The sequence below is a fragment of the Lactuca virosa genome, chromosome 1 (genome assembly GCF_052849685.1).
Source record: "Lactuca virosa cultivar CGN04683 chromosome 1, Lactuca_virosa_CGN04683_v6, whole genome shotgun sequence".
NCBI classification, from domain to species: domain Eukaryota; kingdom Viridiplantae; phylum Streptophyta; class Magnoliopsida; order Asterales; family Asteraceae; genus Lactuca; species Lactuca virosa.
In genome coordinates, this window is record NC_136426.1 from 63231182 (window position 1) to 63252068 (window position 20887).

At 40.9% G+C, this 20887-nt stretch overlaps 1 protein-coding gene across 1 annotated transcript; it reads right to left on the bottom strand.

Annotated features, from left to right (window-relative positions):
* Positions 1-233: 233 nt before the first annotated feature.
* On the bottom strand, positions 234-4505 carry LOC145138965 (signal recognition particle subunit SRP54 2). The gene is made up of 9 exons (XM_079072961.1): positions 4022-4505; positions 3462-3561; positions 3192-3345; positions 2928-3078; positions 2696-2844; positions 2351-2451; positions 2102-2259; positions 849-963; positions 234-760 (listed from the first exon to the last, which is right to left on the bottom strand). Exons 1-9 carry the CDS (start codon positions 4250-4252, stop codon positions 432-434), a joined length of 1488 nt encoding a protein of 495 aa, XP_078929087.1. The 5' UTR covers positions 4253-4505; the 3' UTR covers positions 234-431.
* Between the last annotated feature and the right edge of the window lie 16382 nt (positions 4506-20887).

Below are 20887 nucleotides of genomic sequence, written 5' to 3' on the forward strand. Positions count from 1 at the left end.
AATACAAGCTAAATAAACAAAACCACATTACTTTTGTGATACGGGACAAAGATGTATAGGAATGAAACTCGGCTAGATTAGAGAAGACAAACGTATTCATGGAAAGAGAAACATTCATCAAATAAAAAAGACATTCATGTCTTTTGCATAGACAATGTATCAGAAGTTAAGTACCCATGGAACGTTGTTTGGACTTTTTGCATGAGTTTTTGTCCCATTGTTTAATCCCAATCTATCAAACACAATATAAAGTTGCTCTTTTGTTGTCTCATGTCAAAATCATGTACAATCTACATAAGCACATTCAAAATAGTCTTTTACAATCTCTATAATAACCACATAACTAGTTTCAAAAATTCTAGCCAAATGTATAATTAAGCAAAACATTTCTGTTGCATTTTAACCAAGTTGATGTCATGGGAGTACTACAACTACTTATCAGCACCACCAAACATACCCATCATGTCTTTGCTAGAACCCATTTGTTTCATCAGATTTTGTAAGCCACCCATGCCACCAATTTGCTTCAACATCTGTGGTGGAAGCACCTTACTCATGTGTTGTGCATTCATGTTTCTTGATAAGGCACTCATATCTCCCTTTTTAGGGATTTTAAGCCCTTTCATTTTGCTCCATATTTTTGCTAGTCTTTTATATTCTTCAAACATTTCAACCACTTCTCTCAACTGACGACCCGCGCCTCTTGCTATTCGCATCATCCTTGAATCGTTCATCAGCTTTGGGTTTGTGCTATCTAACTCTGCAAATGAAAAAGGATTGGAATCGTTAATTCCGATGTTTCGATGTGGATTTATGATTAATTGTTTCATAGGTTGGCTGATTCCGACCTTCGTTAGTCATTGAATCCATCATTGTCATGTATCGTTTGATCTTTGCTTGGCTTTCTTTTTCACGTCCTTTTGGCATTAATTCGGAACTGAATCCTGGAAGCATTGAGAAAACCTATGCCATAAAACCAACCATATTAAAACACATGCATATTCCCTCATGACTTTTCGTGTTTTTAAAACAACAAATGGAAAAATCAAACATTTGAAAGGAATTTGGAACCTGCCAAAGAAATGGGAAGTGGCATAATGTTTGTTGAATAAATGGAATTTGAAGTAAACTATCATGCATTTGGTTGGCAGAAAATGGAACGAAACCCAATAATAGAGATTATTTTTTGTTTATTTCAATATATAAGGGTATTTTGGTCTTCTAATAAAAATGGAAGAATGGAATTGTATTCCTTTCAAATTCCAAGGTATAGTGAAATCCATCAAACATGTAATTTGGAGGAATCCAACAGAAAGTTCCGTCTATTTGGCAACCAAGTACACCAAGGAATGTGGTGTACCTCATATAAGGATCAGATATTACAGTTGTGGCTTTTGTTTGTTAGTAAGGGCAATAAGGTCATTCTTCTATTAGATCAGTTAAGTTAGGTTGAATTGTTGTACTTAGATATTTACAACTTAGAACTAACTGTCTGACTGTATTAAGAACCAAATGAATGACTGGGAATTGAAAGGATTACACACCTAACTCCTATTTATACTCAACTAGCACCGACCTAACTGATCTAATAGAAGAATGACCTTATCGCCCTTACTAACAAACTAAAGCCACAACTGTAATATCTAATCCTTATATGAGGTACACCAGAATGGAAACTCGAATTCCAATTCTGCTGGAATTCACTTGTAATATCTGATCCTTATATGGTACACCAGAATGGAATCTCGAATTCCAATTCCGTTGGAATCCACAAACCAAAGGATTAGGAATCTGAAGGAACTGAGTTCTGTTATGTGCATTTAGTTGGCAGAAAATGGAATGGAATTCATGAGCAAGAAGAGAGAAAGCAGATGGAGAATCGAAAGACATGAGGTGTTTACTTGTGAAATCTTAGTGTAAAAACTTACAAGAATATTTGATTTTTTTTAACGAGTACATGTTAGGAATTAAAAAGAGGATTGAAATGGAATTGAATTCCAACAACTCCAGTCAACTCCCACAGAATCACAGAACCGATTTCAATCATGTTAAAGTAAAAATAAACTTAAACAAGAAAAGTAAAAGTAAAAGCATCAAGAACCTGGTTGATGGGACCCATTTTGAGCAAGTTCTGAAACTGCTCATACATAATCCTCATTGTAAAATTCCCTTCTGAGAGTTTTTGCAGAAGCTCAGGCTGCTGATCCATAGGAACAACCTCTTGAATTTTGTCCATGAATCCAGACAAGTCACCCATGCCTAAAATTCAAATGTAACACAAAGTTTCCATCCATTATTTCATATAGAATTCAACTTCATATGAATAAAATCATACAAAAATGATACAAACCTAGAAGACGGCTGACAAACGGTTTAACATCAAAAGTTTCAAATTCATCCATATGTTCACCAGTCCCAATAAATATGACCGGACTTTTTGTCGCTGCAACTCTGCGTATATGATAAGAGAAGATAATAAGAGAAAAAAAGTTGAGTGTTTTATTTTTTTCTCATTAAGTGTTGTATGGATAAAGTCCTGAATGGACAAAAAATGTCTGTAGGGAGTAAGTGTTGTATACACAGAGTCTGTTTCTTTTTTGGTCTGAAGGGAATTGTCTGAATGTGAATAAATGACCGTTTTACCCTTCTGTTTAAAGGTAATGGCTAATAACAACATTAAGACAATGACACTTACGCACTAAGAGCTCCACCTCCCTTTGCATGACCATCCATTTTAGTAACAATTACAGCTCCAACAGCAACACTTTGCTTAAAAGCTTGAGCTTGGTCAAATGCAGCTTGACCAATACTGCTATCCATCACAAAGATAACAAGATCCGGTTTCTGCATGATTAAACAAAATATAATAAAAAAAAAAATTGAAAACTTTAAAAAATAATCTAACAAAAAAGAACTCGAGGGTATACCGTTGCTTCAGAAACTTGGCGCATTTCTTCAAAGAGGGCTACTTCTTGCTTATGTCGACCACTTGTATCAACAATAATAAGATCGCAATTTTCCTTCTTGAACCTTTCAACACCTTCCACAGCAATTTTCACAGGGTCTGACTCCATATAACTGTAATCAAAAGATGAGGGTTACTACATTTCATAAACCTAAAAGTTTGCATATCATATGATGAATTTCTTGATTTAACTATTTCTCAAGTCTTCAACAGATAAATAAACAACCTTCCATAAAATGGAATCTTAGCTTTTGTTGCATTCTGCTTCAATTGATCAAAAGCACCGGCTCTGAATGTATCTGCACATACCAAAGCTGGTTTCCAGCCCTTCTTTTGGTGGTAGTATGCATATTTTGTACATGTGGTAGTTTTCCCAGATCCTGAGTCATTCACAGTAGCACATGTCATCAAGGATCCAAATACATAAAATAATGGAAATAAATGTATGATGAGAGTTTACAATTTACAAACAACAAAAGTTAGATGAACAGAATACCTTGTAAACCCACAAACATGACAACACTTGGTTTGCTTTTCTTGGGTGTGAAAGATGGCTTCCCAGGATCTAACATCTTGCAGAGCTCAGTAAATATGGCCTAGGAGAAAATGATAAATCATTGTTAAACAGCACAAAGTGAACCTAACAACATTGTGCCAATATAAGCCACTGTATCACGAGCGTCTACAGCATAAGCAAACACTCTAAACACTAGAAAAATAAAGAAAATAGATGTCTCCTCCATTATGTAAACAGCTACTATCAGCTACAATGTTTGTAGTTTGGAATTGGAATTCAATCTGAATCGATTTTATACATTTTGCTGAACTACAGTTTCAATCACTGGAACCGGACTTCTTAAATCATACCCTGTTTGTAATTTGTTCAACTATATTCAAATTTCATTGCCTTATTTTTCTATTTAAAATTTCTTGCAGCAGCCACATATAATCCAATCAATGACTAGCAATCCAAATTAACTATTTCAACATATGCTTAGATTACACCGGATCAACAAATATGAGGAAAAAAGCAACTACTACAACAACAATATGCACCTGCTGGATGATTCTCCGCTTGTTATGACCTGCAGCGAGATCATCGAGATTGACGATCTTCTTAATATTGGCTTGCATATCACGAACGAGCTTGAACTGAACATCGGATTGAAGAAGAGCGCGCGTGATCTCGTTTAAGCAATCATTAAGGACCTTCTCGTCGATGATCGTGGCATTGCTCATCTGCTGGAGAGCACGTGAAATGCTCCCCCCTAACTCCGCCAACACCATCTTCGATTATTTGCGTGACACGATGAGCAACGATCTGTTCAGAGGGAAACTGGAATCAAAATCGAACACTGGTTTCTTAATTGACCAAAACTGGGATAGTGGTTACGGTTTCAGATTTAGGGTTTGGATGCTGGAAGGGGAAAAACAACGGTGTCGCCGGCGGGTTAAGTACGTCTACTAAAAACCTTACAGAATGGTTGGCTGTTAGACGCACCTACACGGCTTCAACTAGGCTTGGGTGTGCAAATTTGATTTCTAGTAATTCTTTATGCTATACGGTTAAAACCGTGTTTTTATATCAACATTGTATAAATATATTAATAGATGTGTGATTTATGAAAAGTAAGAGGTATTATTTTAGTGGTTTCCGGTTTGCGTCTATTGCTTGAGTTTGAGCCGATTTGCGTTCTTTCGTTGGTTGGGTTGGAGCCGATTTGCGTCCATTGACTTGGTTAGAGCCGATTTGCATCCATCATCATGTAACACCCGGAAATTTGAGGAGCAATTTTGGGAAAAAAATCACATTTTGAGGATTTGACACGACGTGCTGAAGGCACCAACACGGTCTGTCCATTTATAAGGAAACGCGAATTTTATTAAGGACAACACAGCATGTTGCCTCTTAGAACACGGCGTGTTGATGGTTGGTGATGAAACTCTAATCTTCCGGGTTTGCTCCCTATTTAAAGGAATGTGGGGCTAGGATTTGTTCACCCTCAGTCCACATCAGCCGCTCAAGCCCTGAAAGAAACCCTAATCGTCTTTTCCTCCCATTTTTGAGCTAGTTTGGTGTTTTTGGAGCTAAGGAATGAAGAAGGTGGAAGAAGGAGGCAAATATCCAGCAAGCAAGCCCCCATTCTTCAGTTTGGCACTCTTTTGGACCTTGGTAAGTGTCAAAGACTCGATTTTTATCATTCAAAGTTGTTAGATCTTGGGTTTTGTCCCTTTTGCTTCTTGTTCTTGAATGTTGAAGCAGTTAGATCTTATAAAGTTTGCAACTTTATGAATCTCCAGGTCAAGGTGACCTAGTAGTGTCTTGGATCTGGTCTATAATCAAGTTTTGATGTCATGCATAGAGATAGGTCATAAGTCCTCATTTTGACCTAATATGAGTTCAATACATGCATTAGACATGTATATCTATAAAGCACCAACCTTTGGGATGGTTTTGGTGTTAAACTCACTTCTGGAAAGGATGGACTTCAGACTTTAAGGACTAAGTGCTTATTGGTTAAGCCCTTGCATTATTGAGCTTTGTGGATTGGGTTTTAGACCTTCTTGGGTAGTTCAAATGGATAAAGTTGGAAACTTTATCCTTCTGTGTAACACCCGGAATCCAGAAGGCCAATTAAGGAAAGAAAAACCCCAAATCAAAAGGTAACTCGTCGAGTCCAAGGAGGAGAACTCGACGAGTAGGAACAAATTTGGGACGCGGGTTGGAAACCCTACTCGACGAGTTGGAGGGACCAACTCGACGAGTTGGTATGGGTTTGGGAAACCCTAAATTCGAGTTTTTGTACCCTATTTAAGCATCTTATTCCCCACCTTTCAGCCTCATTTCCAGCCTTCATTGACCAAACCCTAGATCTCGAACCCTAATACCATAGACCATTTTTTAGTGTTCGTGTGAGTGTTGAATCTTGGGAAGGAAATAGAAGCTTGGGGGAATCAATAAGAAGCTAGTAGATCCAGAAACACCTTGTCTTTCTCATCATTCTTGGATAAGAAAGTCTTCACCTTGCTCAATGAATACTTAGATCTTCTTAGCACATTTTCTAGTGGGTTTTGGTCCAAGAAGCTTGACTCTTGGGATTTGGACGTCCCAAGTGAGGAACACTTCAGATCTAGTGTCTAGAGGGACTCTCATGGCATAAAGGTGCCAACTTTATGGCCATGGAAGTCCCATGCAACCTCTAAGCCTCTATTTTGGCCTTTTTAGCTCCAAAAGGCCATGCATGTAGATAAAGCTTGAAGCTTTACGTGTTTTGTAGTATCTAGAGTCCAGATCTCAGTTTATATGCCTTGGTTTAGAGTGTTAATGATGTTTGAATCAATATTTAAGTCTTAAAGGACTATGGGTTGGAGCTATAGCCATTAAGTGAGGGTATTAACGGGTAAAGCTGGAAAATTTACCCTTAAAATGACATTTTCAATGTATATGAGAAGTATGAAGCTTAGATATGAAAAGTAGGGGCTTAACCCATTATGAAGGCCCAAACAGACTGAGGAACTCAGCGAGTCCAGAGAGGGACTCGACGAGTTGAAGCGATTGGTCCTAATTTTGTACAAGGTAGAACTCGACGAGTCTGTGAAGGGACTCAACGAGTTGACTCGTTTCTGTCACGACTATGAGTAGCATGGGAACTCGACGAGTTAGGGGGATGACTCGACGAGTTGAGTCAACTTAGGGTTGACTTTGACTTTGACTTTGACATTGAATTTGACCAAGGTTGACCTAGTTTGACTTTTGGACAAGAGTATGTGAGGGGTGGAATGGTCTTCTACCCCGGTGAGGATTTATGGTTAAGTTATAAGAATCCCAAACTTATCTAATTTGTATGATGATTAGTAGCTCGGAGAGTCGAGAGATCAGCAGTTCAGGGATATGCCAGCTAGCAGCGAGAGGTTTATTCGCGGGATTCTGCAGTCAGCATGTGAGGTGAGTATCCTCACTGTTGGCATGGGTCTACGGCTACAATGCCGACCCATTTAGTTTATGTACAGTAGGAAGACTCGGGGGGTTATCCCTATGCATTATATGATAGTATGTTATTCCGGACCAAGGTCCGATGTCGGGCGGTGCCTGAGGAATGTTTGCATGTTAGATTATACTTGTTGTCTGTGTGATACTTGTATGTGCCTGGTAGGGAGGTGAGTGTGGGCGAGGTCCAATATCTCATCATTAGCTGAGTGTGGACGAAGTTCCACATCTCATCATTAGCAGAGCAGGGGCGGGGCCCGTGATAGGAGGGCAGTGAGTGTGGGTGGCGGCCCGTATCTCACTAATAGCAGGAGTGTGGACGGGGTTCCATGACTCATCAGTAGCAGGACAGGGGCGGGGCCCAAGATAGGCGAGGCCTTAGGACAGGAATACATCTAGAGTATGTTTCATTATGTGCTGGTATGATTATGTGATATGGTTGTATGTGTATAGCGGGCGGGACCCAGAGACAGGCGGGGCCCAAGAGAAACAGATATGTATACCGAGCGGGGCTCGATGCTAGGCGGGACCTGATGTCGGGCGGGGCCCAATGCCGGATAGAATCCGATGTTGGGCGGGGCGCGATGTAGGGGCGGGGGCCCAATATATGTGGTGATGTGTATGGTATGTGGTAGTATAGGGAACTCACTAAGCTTCGTGCTTACGGTTTACAATTTTGTTTTCAGGTACTTCCAGTTGCAGAGAGAAAAGCTCGGGATGACTGCATTGGACACACCAATATGTTTTGGCCTAGGATGTTTACTCTGATGTTTTGATACTTTGATAATAATGTTTTGAGATATTTTGACTATGTTTTGATGAAATGATATGATAACTATGGTTTTATTTAACGATTTAAAACAAAAATTTTGGACTGTATTTTTGGAATGTTACATTATGGATCACATTTTGGACTAGATCTGAGCTTTGGAGCTCTTGGAATCAAAGAAAACGGCTTAATGTATTAAGTTGTTGGAACTTCAGCAAACACAGCGTGTTTCTAAGTCAACACGGCGTGTTGCCCGGGATCTTCCCGACTGTTTGGATGCAAGCAGAGCACGGCGTGTGTAACGACTTGAATTTTCAAAACAATTTTTCATTTTTCAAACATAACATTTCTCATTTAAATCATCTCAAATCACAAGTGTATCAAATGTTATCACGGTAAAACACATCCCAGAATCTCAAATACATAATTCTCTATCAGTGTGTACAGATCATGCCGGCGTCTTCCCGCGATCCTCGCTAGTACCTGAAACACATATCACATAACACGATAAAGTATAAATGCTTAGTGAGTTCCCCAAAATATTACATACAACACATAAGCCACTCAAGGCTATAGCTCTACGAGACCTTCCGGTCAATGTGTCTCAGGGGCCTTCCGGTCCCACAATCGGAATAGACCTTCCTATCCTACTCTGTCGACCTTCCAGTCCGTACCATATTGACCTTCCAGTCCGTACACTGCTGACCTTCCGGTCCATACCCTGTTGACCTTCTGGTCCATATCATGTTGACCTTCCGGTCCATACCATGCCACTCATAACATATACAATATATACATATCACATAGCAACATATATCCCATACTCGTCATAGCACATAAGACCTTCCGGTCACATATAATTACCACTCTAGGTAAGGTATAGTGAGAAAACTCACCTCGTATGATGTCTAGTAAACTCTCGTGCTCGATATCCCCGATCTATCCTCTGCCTATCAAAATGATAATATCTCTAATCAATACTCTCCTTTTATCCTCACCTCTACAGAATGGGTAGAAGGTCATTCTTCCCCTCCATAGCCTCTCTTGAATCAGTTTGACCAAACCCTAAGGTCAACTGAAGTCAACTCCAGTCAATGGTCCAACTCTGACCAGACTCGCCGAGTGCACTCGTGCGACTAGTCGAGTCCCATCGATTCTCAGTGAACTCAGGAAGACCCAGATCGTCGAGTTAACCCCTAACTCATCGAGCTATCGCATGATTCAACTCATAAGGACAAACCCTAAGCTACTCGTCGAGTCGGCTCATCAACCCGGCGAGTCTATTAAGACTCAGCTTGCATTCAGACGATTTTAAGCCGGAATACTTCCTCAAACTCCAGATCCATACTCTAAGGGCTCATTTACCACGTAAAGTCATAAACTTTACGTCCATGCATGGCATTTTGGGCATGAAATGCCAAGAACATGATCTAAATGGGGTTTTCACTCATAAATACCATCAAGGCTGAATAAAGCAGGAACCTTTGGGTGCTAGAGACCTCCTAAGGTCCAGATCTAGAGTTCAAGCCTCCTCATGAACCCCAAATCCTCAAAGTCCCAAAATAAAAGGAAAAGAAGCCCTAATCTTCAAAATGAGAGATCTACTCAAATAAAAGGGAAAGGTTCGAACTTGATACCTCTAATAGAAGCTCTTGGACGTATAAGCAGTAGATCTATCAGCCTCTTCTCAATCCTAGCTTGGAATCTTCCTTTCCTTCACCAAAATGCACTCACAAATCTCAAGTAAGGCTCAAGACTCTCTCACAAGCTCAAGGGACGATTAGGGTTTCTTCTCAGTGAGGTGTGGCCGCAAATGAGGCTATAAGTGCCTTTAAATAGGTCCCAAACCCAGGGATCTAGGGTTTCCACTTACAGCGCCTACTCGGCGAGTCTACTCTTGGACTCGTCGAGTAGTTCATTAAACTCACGTGGCCACCCCGCTTCTACTCGACGAGTTATAGCACCAACTCGTCGAGTAGATCAATGATCCTCAAAAATAAATAATTAAAATAACATACCTGAAAATTCGAATGTTACAATTCTCCCCCACTAGGATCAGACTTCGCCCTCGAAGTCTTACTCTGCAAACAACCCTGGATGCTGCTCCCGCATCTCTGTCTCCGGCTCCCAAGTCAGCTCGGACCCTCTCCGATGTTGCCACTGGACCTGAACCAGAGGCACCTCCTTGTTCCTTAGAACCTTGATCTTCCGATCCAAGATCGCGATCGGCCTCTCAATGTAATTCAGGCTCGCATCCACCTGAATATCCTCTAGCGGCACTACTGTCGTCTCATCGGCTATACAATTCCTCAACTGGGATACGTGGAAGGTATCATGAATCTGGCTCAACTCCGCAGGTAGCTCTAAACGGTAAGCTACCTTACCCACTATCGCGGTCACCCTGAACGGACCAATGAATCGGGGCCCCAGCATGCCTCTCTTCCTAAATCGGATCACTCATTTCCAAGGAGATACCTTCAGGAGTACGAAATCTCCAACCTGGAACTCGAGCTCGGATCGCTGTCTATCCGCATAGCTCTTCTGGCGGCTCTGGGCTGTCAGCAACCTCTGTCTAACCTGCTGAATCTGCTCAGTCGTCTTTAGCACTATCTCAGTGCTACCAATCACTCGCTGTCCTACCTCTCCCCAACAGATGGGGGTCCTACACCTCCTCCCATATAACAGCTCGAAGGGGGGCATTCCAATACTCAAGTGGCGGCTGTTGTTGTAGGAAAACTTAGCCAAAGGTAGGTATGTATCCCAACTTCCACCGAAGTCCATAACACATGCTCGAAGCATGTCCTCAAGCGTCTGAATCGCCCACTCACTCTGTCCATCCGTCTGGGGGTGGTAAGCAGTGTTGAAGTGCAATCTCGTACCCAACTCCTCATGGAACTTCTTCCAGAACCTGGAAGTGAAACGTACATCTCCGTCGGACACAATCGAGATCGGCATTCCATGCCGCGACACCACCTCCCTCACATATATCTCTGCCAACCTCTCTGCAGAAGAGCTCTCACTTATAGCAAGGAAGTGAGCGCTCTTCGTCATCCGATCCACAATCACCCAAATTGCATCAACACCTCTCGCGGTCCTCGGCAATTTGGTGATAAAATCCATAGAAATATGTTCCCACTTCCACCGGGGAACCTCTAATGGCTGCAATTTGCCATGCGGGCGCTGGTGCTCGGCCTTAACCCGACGACAAGTCAAGCACCTCTCTACTACCCATGCAACATCCCTCTTCATACAAGGCCACCAGTAATCTCTCTTTAGTTCCAAATACATCTTAGTGGCCCCGGGATGGATCGAGAACCTCGATCTATGCGCCTCCTCCATCAATATGCTACGAGCTCCGCCCGTATAAGGCACCCAAACCCGACCTCGAAAGGTCATAAGTCCTCGGCTATCAGTAAAAAACTCGGATACCTGCCCAATCACCCGCTCTCTCTTGCGGTTCTCCGGCCTCATAGCCTCTGCTTGGGCCTCTCGGATAATATCCAACACCAGAGTCATCACCGTCATCCTCATACATATATCTCGAATCGGGGCACTCTCCGCCATGCGGCTCAGAGCATCGGCTACCACGTTAGCCTTGCCCAGGTGGTACAGGATCTCATAGTCGTAATCCTTTACCACATCCAACCATCTCCTCTTGCGCATATTCAGGTTGGGCTGATCCATCAGATACTTCAAACTCTTGTGGTCCGTGTATATGGTACACCGAACCCCATACAAATAATGGCGTCATATCTTGAGGGCGAACACCACTGCCCCCAACTCCAAATCGTGGGTGGGATATATCGTCTCATGAGGCTTCAGCTGCCTCGATGCGTATGCTATCACGTGCCCTCTCTGCATAAGCACCGCACCCAACCCTGCTATAGACGCATCACAGTAAACCATAAAATCCTTCATTCCCTCTGGAAGGGCTAACACTGGGGCTTCACATAATCTCTGGCGAAGCGTCTCAAACGAGGTCTGCTGCTCTGGACCCCAAGTAAAAGCAACGCCCTTCCGGGTCAATATGGTGAGGGGAACGGCAATCTTGGAGAAATCCCTGATAAATCTCCGATAATAGCCGGCCAACCCCAGAAAACTCCTGATCTCGGTGGGGGATCTCGACACCTCCCAACTCATGACAGCCTCAATCTTGGCCGGATCGACCAATATCCCATTCTGATTAACGAGATGTCCCAAGAACTGGACCTCTCGTAACCAGAAATCACACTTGGAGAATTTGACATAAAGCCTCTCCGATCTCAATATTCCAAGGATCTCCCTCAGGTGCTCCTCATGCTGCTCTCTGGATCTCGAATACACTAGAATATCGTCGATGAATACAATCACCGATCGATCCAACATCGGCCTGCATACTCGATTCATGAGGTCCATGAACGCTGCTGGTGCATTGGTGAGCCCAAAAGGCATCACCACAAACTCGTAATGCCCATAACGAGTTCTAAACGCCGTCTTCTGAATATCCTCATCACGCACCCTCATCTGGTGATATCCAGACCTCAAATATATTTTGAAGAACCAAGAAGCTCCCTGCAACTGATCAAACAAATCATCGATCCTCGGTAGTGGGTAACGGTTCTTGACCGTCAACTTGTTCAACTCCCGGTAATCAATGCACGTCCGGTGTGAACTATCCTTTTTCTTGACAAAAAGGATCGGCGCTCCCCACGGCAACCTCCCCGACAGAACTCGGCCTCTCTGCGGCAACTTGTGTATCCATCACATAGGCTACAACCCCCTTACAACCCTGCTGTATACTCTGTCTCGCTCTGGAAGCCGAGCAAAATGCCGACCCACATCAGGTACCCTCGCTATATACTGTCAGCACTCCCCCACTAGGGTCTCGTATCGTCACCATCTGACACTCGCAGTCTATAACAGCTCCAAATTGGCTCAACCAATCCATGCCCACAATGACACAAACGTCCCCCATCGCAATCGGGACCAGATCTATCGGGAACTCAACACCGAAGATCTCGAGTACACATCCTCGAATCACCTCAGTAGCATACACCGCTCGCTCGTCGGCTATAGAAACTCGTAGAGGTCGACTCAACGCCTCTCGTCGGATACTAATGTGTTGGCTAAACGTTAATAACACGAAAGATCAACTCGCACCCGAGTCAAATAACACTAAAGCAAGTACAGAACTCACAAGAAAAGTACCTATGCATACCACAATATAAGAACAATATCTCAAACTCGGTATAAGTAAATAAATGAATACATACCAGCCACGACATCGGGAGCTACGCGGACCTCCTCCGCTGTCAACTGAAAGGCTCTCCCGTGAGCCGTCGGTGCCTCGGCCTTCGCTGGCCGGGCCTCGGTAGCTCTGGCAGCAGGTGCAGATCCCTGTGCTGATCCCTAAAGTAGTTGTGGGCACTCGGCCTTCCGATGGCCAGTCTGGTTGCAATGAAAGCAAACCATAAATCCCTTGGGGCAATCCTTGGCTATATGCCCCTCCTTGCCACATTTGTAGCAAGCACCTGCTCGACAAACTCCATCATGTCCCTTACCGCACTTCCCACAAGTGCGGCCCTTCTGGCCTCCAGATCTCATATCGGCGGGCTTTGCCCGCTTGGCTGCCGGCTGAGACTGCACCGGCCGCCTGTCCCTCCTCTAAGACTCGACCTCCTCCCTGACCTGAGTCTCTAGCTCAATCTCCCTCTTCCGAGCATTTGCCTGGAGCTCGGCAAAAGTTCGGTACGTCGAGTTCGCCACGAACTCCCGAATGTCTCTCCTCAGTATGCTCAAATATCGACTCATGCATGCCTGCTCAGTAGACACGTGCTCAGGGCAGAACAACGTCCTCTCATGAAACATCCGCGTGATCACCGTCACAGACTCCGTCTCCTGCTTGAGGGACAAGAACTCATGGGCCAAACGTTCCCTTTCCACCTGGGGAACTTACTCGTCTCTGAACATAGTGGTGAACCTCTCCCAGGTCACCGCGGTAAGCTCTGCATGAGTAAGATCTGCCGTCACAAACTTCCATCAATCCTTCGCTCCCAAGCGAAGCTGGTTCAGTGCGAACCGTACTCTCAAATGTTCCGGACAGGAACAAGTGTAGAAACATCCCTCAATGTCAGAGATCCACCTCATCGCGGCTATCGGATCATGTGTCCCATCAAACTCTGGTGGCTTCGTGTTGCTGAACTCCCGGTACAGCAACGAGTCACCCCCCTGTGGTCGAGCAGCGGCAACGGTTGCGGTGGCCACAGCAACAACAGCATCGGTAATAGCAGCGTACCGCTCGTCAAATGTCTCAATCAGTGTGGTCTTGATAGACCCAAACATCACTGGTATCTCAGCTCGAATGGCTGCAGCCACCTCATCATGAATCATCCTGCGAATCTCATAATCGCTAACACCGCTGCTCTCTGACGTGTGACGCGTACCCACCATGATGTCTCTGAAACACAACATAAAAGAAATCAGAGACTAGTTCGAGTATACTCGTACTCGATCACCCAATCCTACTTGTTCCTTAGTATCCTAAGGATTCTTACTTGGACTGCTCACTGATCCGGTGTTTCAAGTAGTACGGGCCCTATACTACCTTCCACACCACATCAATATTCACCCCAAGTCCTCTTCCTAGGATTCCAGTTCACAAGTACTCTACATCTCATCACACACAGGCCACTTTCCAGTAGACCTCTCGTAAGCTCCTCTCTGCTACCTACTCACTCTCGTAGTAACTCATAGTAGCAGTAATCTCTTAGGATAAGACATCACAAATCAGGCCACACTAGTCCTAGATATGAATACCTAGCCTACTCTAGCATGCATAACATATCACATAATATCTCATAACACATAATGTAAGGGTATTTTGGGAAATCACCGTTCGGGCGCTGGCTGATCGTACACACTGCTCCGCTCTACTTTTCTCAAAACCTCTTACTCTTTTACAAAAATTGTTTCTTTTATGAAATTTTTTCTCAAATCCTCAGTTTGAGTTCAGATACGCCCGAAGGTGCATCCGAATCCCTCAAACCAAGGCTCTGATACCAACTTGTAACGACGTAAATTTTCAAAACAATTTTTCATTTTTCAAACATAACATTTCTCATTTAAATCATCTCAAATCACAAGTGTATCAAATGTTATCACGGTAAAACACATCCCAGAATCTCAAATACATAATTCTCTATCAGTGTGTATAGATCATGCCGGCGCCTTCCCGCGATCCTCGCTAGTACCTGAAACACATATCACATAACATGGTAAGCATAAATGCTTAGTGAGTTCCCCAAAATACTACATACAGCGCATAAGCCACTCAAGCCTATAGCTCTACGAGACCTTCCGGTCAATGTGTCTCAGGGGCCTTCCGGTCCCACAATTGGAATAGACCTTCCGGTCCTACTCTGTCGACCTTCCAGTCCGTACCATATTGACCTTCCGGTCCATACACTGCTGACCTTCCGGTCCATACCCTGTTGACCTTCTGGTCCATATCATGTTGACCTTCCGGTCCATACCATGCCACTCATAACATACACAATATATACATATCACATAGCAACATATATCCCATACTCGTCATAGCACATAAGACCTTCCGGTCACACATAATTACCACTCCAGGTAAGGTATAGTGAGAAAACTCACCTCGTATGATGTCTAGTAAACTCTCGTGCTCGATATCCCCGACCTATCCTCTGCATATCAAAATGATAATATCTCTAATCAATACTCTCCTTTTATCTTCACCTCTACAGAATGGGTAGAAGGTCATTCTTCCCCTCCATAGCCTCTCTTGAATCAGTTTGACCAAACCCTAAGGTCAACTGAAGTCAACTCCAGTCAACGGTCCAACTCTGACCAGACTCGCCGAGTGCACTCGTGCGACTCGTCGAGTCCCATCGATTCTCAGTGAACTCAAGAAGACCCAGCTCGTCGAGTTAACCCCTAACTCGTCGAGCTATCGCATGATTCAACTCATCAGGACAAACCCTAAGCTACTCGCCGAGTCGGCTCATCAACCCGGCGAGTCTATTAAGACTCAGCTTGCATTCAGACGATTTTAAGCCGGAATACTTCCTCAAACTCCAGAGCCATACTCTAAGGGCTCATTTACCACGTAAAGTCATAAACTTTACGTCCATGCATGGCATTTTGGGCATGAAATGCCAAGAACATGATCTAAATGGGGTTTTCACTCATAAATACCATCAAGGCTGAATAAAGCAGGAACCTTTGGGTGCTAGAGACCTTGAAGGTCAAGATCTGGAGTTCAAGCCTCCTCATGAACCCCACATCCTCAAAGTCCCAAAATGAAAGGAAAAGAAGCCCTAATCTTCAAAATGAGAGATCTACTCAAATAAAAGGGAAAGGTTCGAACTTGATACCTCTAATAGAAGCTCTTGGACGTATAAGCAGTAGATCTATCAGCCTCTTCTCAATCCTAGCTTGGAATCTTCCTTTCTTTCACCAAAATGCACTCACAAATCTCAAGTAAGGCTCAAGACTCTCTCACAAGCTCAAGGGGCGATTAGGGTTTCTTCTCAGTGAGGTGTGGCTGCAAATGAGGCTATAAGTGCCTTTAAATAGGTCCCAAACCCAGAGATCTAGGGTTTCCACTTACAGCGCCTACTCAACGAGTCTACTCTTGGACTCGTCGAGTAGTTCATTAAACTCACGTGGCCACCCCGCTTCTACTCGACGAGTTATAGCACCAACTCGTCGAGTAGATCAATGATCCTCAAAAATAAATAATTAAAATAACATAGCTGAAAATCCGGATGTTACAGCGTGTTTCTAAGTCAACACGTCGTGTTGGGGTCAACATGGACTGTTGACTTTGACTTTTGACTTTGACAAAGTTTGACCTAAGGGGTATTTGATGTATTTTGGGTGGTATTTAAGGATTGGTGACTGTTTGATGAATAAGTGTTGGTTGGAGCTGAGATTCGGAGTCGGTACCTCATCAACTATGGATCGGATCGATAGGTGAGTTTTTCTCACTGTACTTTTCAGTCGAAAGCACTAAGGTCGGCCTTATGGTTTGTTATCCTGGTTTATCATATGATCGTGTTCAGTAGTGATCTGTTAGATCTGTATCCTGGTAGATAGGATGATGTTATGCCTATAAGTAATCTGTAGATCTGCTTGTTTGCATGTTGACTGATTATATGTTTATCTGTTATATGTTGGGCTGAGGTTGTACTTCTTCGTGTTGTAGCCAACAAACCCTGGGGCATTCCAGTTATGAGTTGAGGACCAGGTGGTATGCCAGACTCATATTGAGGGCTCAAGTGCATTCCAGATACGAGTTGAGGACCAGGTGGTATGCCCGACTCGTATTGAGGGCTTGAGTGTTGGATTAGTGTCTAAGTCCATAACTATTTTGGTATGTACTTGACCCGATTATGAGCATGGACCTTTTGGGTTGCCTTCACCATAGAAACTTGTAGGATGAATTATGGAGAGATAGGATTAATTATGATTTATTAATATATTATGAGAATAATATATTAAAGGAGAAATCATATTGTTTAATTAATATTGGTCAATAATTAATTGATAATTAATTTTGTGGTAAAAAAAGATTAATTAAACTTAGGGGATTGAATTGTAATAATAAGATAATTGTATTTGGGCTATGGATCACCTTGGAATATAGGTTGGACGAATTCTATGGGAAGCCCATAAGGAATTCGTCCAAGGGATGTTCTAAAAGGAGTCCATGGGCTGCTTAGGGCTTAAGTAGTCAGATTAGGGTTTCCTAGTTGAAAACCCTAATTGCCTAACTATATAAGGACCCCCTAAGGCCCCAAAAACGTGGTGAATGAATCCCTTAGGGTTTCTGGACGTTTTTGTGCCTCTCCTTCTCCTCCTTCTGCATCCTTATTGCTTATGGTGTTTGTGACTCCATTAGAGGTGCAACACTTGAGGCACTAAGCTTTCTGAAGGCAATTACAAGAAGGAATAGATTGTTATTGCTACATAACAATCAAAGGTAATAACTAAACCCTAATTTCGATTATAGTATATTAGATCTAGGGTTTATGAGCTTTGGATAACTTGCATGTACAATTAGATAAACCTAGATCCAAAGTTTTAGGGTTTTACATGTGCACCATAGAATTGATGTAGTGCTCATAACCGATCAGTGGTATCAGAGCCTAGGATGGTTTTCTAATGTATTTGATGCAAAAGTTATGTTTTTCAAAGCATAATTTTTTTCGTTTTTTTGCTTCTGCCTGATCACCACGAGGTGGTAAAATCACCACGAGGTGGTGTCGGGGCAGATGGCAGAAAACTCGGGATTTTGACCTATTTTGAGCTTGGATAATTACCAAAATTGTTTTTGATTGATAAAATCCGAATTTTATTAATTTGTTATGATTATCCTTGTCAAAATTAGAGATAATTGTCATTTAATTAGATAATTATTGCCTTATTTGATAAACCCTAATTATTTGAATTATTTGTTTTGAATTATCTAGTAAGAAATTGAACTAGGTCAAATTTAGATAATTACAAATTATTTGATTAATTTTAATTATTTGTAGTTTGATCTAGATAGTTTTGAAAAGTTTTAAAACTTGCCCTCGAGTTTTGGAATTTAAATTTTTTGATTAATAGTTTAATTTTTGAAAATTTAAATTCTAAAACCCTAGTTTTGAAAAGTTCAAATTACACCCTTATGGTTTTATTAAGTTAATTAAAAGAGAGTTAATAAATTCATAATGATATAGTTTATATTTAATTAAATGAAAAGTGTAATTTATAAAATTAAACCACCTAGTATTTTAAAAGTGTAAAATACACCCTTATACTATATATAACATTAAAAGTCTAATATTATATATGTATAACTTAAACTGCTAGTCTTACCGTTAGTAGGCCTCATTCACGAAGCCGATCTATAAGGGGGGTATATGGTTATGGCCTATAAAATGGTCGTTTAATGGGTGTCCATTGTCACATCCGCCTAAAATGGATTCGGGTCAACCCAACCCAATTGAAAATTTAATAAACCCTACTCAAGATTACTTGACGCTAATAGGATCAAAACCCATACAATACGATATAACTTGACGTTAATAGCAACATAGTATTGTACAACGTTATAACTATAATCAAAGTAAATTATGATACCATATTAAAATCAAATCAAAGTATAATGCTCTAATTAAATTAAAAGAATCAAACTTGAATTCTCTAATTAAACTTCACCCGGTATTTCATATAGCCAACCTCAAGAAGTGTTTAGCAGACGAGAACCTTCATGTTCCTCTCGAGGATATCCAAATCGACGAGACAATGCAATTTATCGAGAAACCCTTGGAAATTGCTGACCGAAAGGAAAAGCAACTCAAAAGAAGTCGCATTCCCCTGGTTAAGGTCAGGTGGCAGTCGGCACGTGGACCTGAGTATACATGGGAGCGTGAGGATCATATGCGTACCAAATACCCACAACTTTTCTCTTAAGGTACTCTCTTCTTAAATTTCGGGACGAAATTTCCTAAAGTAGGGGAGACTGTGACATCCGCCTAAAATGGATTCGGGTCAACCCAACCCAATTGGAAATTTAATAAACCCTACTCAAGATTACTTGACGCTAATAGGATCAAAACCCATACAATACGATATAACTTGACGTTAATAGCAACATAGTATTGTACAACGTTATAACTATAATCAAAGTAAATTATGATACCATATTAAAATCAAATCAAAGTATAATGCTCTAATTAAATTAAAAGAATCAAACTTGAATTCTCTAATTAAACTTCAAATCAAAGTAGACTGTTATAATCAAATAAATAACCTATCTTTTATAAAACTCCATTTTTATAAACTTTACATTAAATTTTATAAAACTCTATTTTTTATAAACTTTACTTTTAAATTTTATAAAACTCTTATATTAATTATGTAAAAGATGCTTGTGTTAGTGGGAAATTATGAAGACCACCAAAAGCAAAAAGATTATTCCCATGGTCTCCCACTCACACCTCCCATCCACTTTCCTTTCCTTTTTCTCCCAACACATTATTCTCTTCACCACTTAAATCTTCTCTATTCTTTCTCTCACTCTCAATCTCGAAATTTCCTCCAAGAATACTCATATTTCATCCAAGAACGATCTATTATACTCAAATCTTCATCCCTCTTGAAGCATTCATCAAGGTATGTTGTTAAAAGTTTCAAATTCATACAAGAAACAAATTAAATCCACCAAAATATCTAAAACTCATTTTTTTTGCATAAACCTGATTTTTCTCAGAATACCATCAATAAAATAAGAAGTTCTGGAAATTTTCAGAAAATAACTTATTTTTATTGAATTATCATAATTATTACAATAAAGTAGGGCAATAATTCACATAAAATACTTTTTGCATTCAATAAATTCTGAGAAAATTCTGCGATGACCTGTATACTGATTAAACATGATATATGAAATTTCATGCATTTATATTACTGTTTACTATTATTTATGATTTTATTGATTAATTAATAATGAAATATATAAAAAATACTTCCCATAGTCACAAATATCTGAAACTTATACACTGGGCTCTACATCATGTTATAAAACTATGGTTAATTTTACAGATTTTTTGAGAATCATTTACTATTTTTCCCGAATTTTGTGTTGTTTAATCATTAAAATATTAAATAAATACTAAAACAGTTCAGAAAAATATACAAATTTTACAGTAATTTATATTGTATGAAATAATGATTTCCTAATAATTTTATAATTTTTCAATACTGTTTACTATTTAAAACTATTTTCCTAAGTATTTAAGCATGTAAAAATGCATTTTAATGATTATTTCATATAAATAATTGTTAAAATCTGTAAATAATTATAATTGGGCACGTTATTATTTTAATAAGAAATTATTAAAATCTGGCCTAAATTGAAAATATAAATTAATTATGCAAAGTAAGTAATTCAATTTAAAATTCATTTAACAAATAAATACTTTAATATTATAATCAAAATGAATTATTGTTAATTCTAATATAAGAATATGTGTCTAATTATTTGTATTAATACTCTATTCTCGTTTAGCAGTTCCTAAACCAAAACTATTAATTATATTAGGTTCTACGCAATTTTGACCCGAATCGTCTATCGTACGACACACGCATTTCGTTTTGGGACTAATGT

Bases quoted from the DNA above. Each gene is read 5' to 3' on its own strand.
- LOC145138965 (XM_079072961.1), bottom strand. From the start codon at position 4,252: ATGGTGTTGGCGGAGTTAGGGGGGAGCATTTCACGTGCTCTCCAGCAG. The intron at 3,346-3,461 runs GTATTCTGTTCA...TGAATGACTCAG, and splicing joins CATGTTTGTGGGTTTACAAG to GATCTGGGAAAACTACCACA. The intron at 761-848 runs GTCGGAATCAGC...TTTCATTTGCAG, and splicing joins GGATTCAATGACTAACGAAG to AGTTAGATAGCACAAACCCA.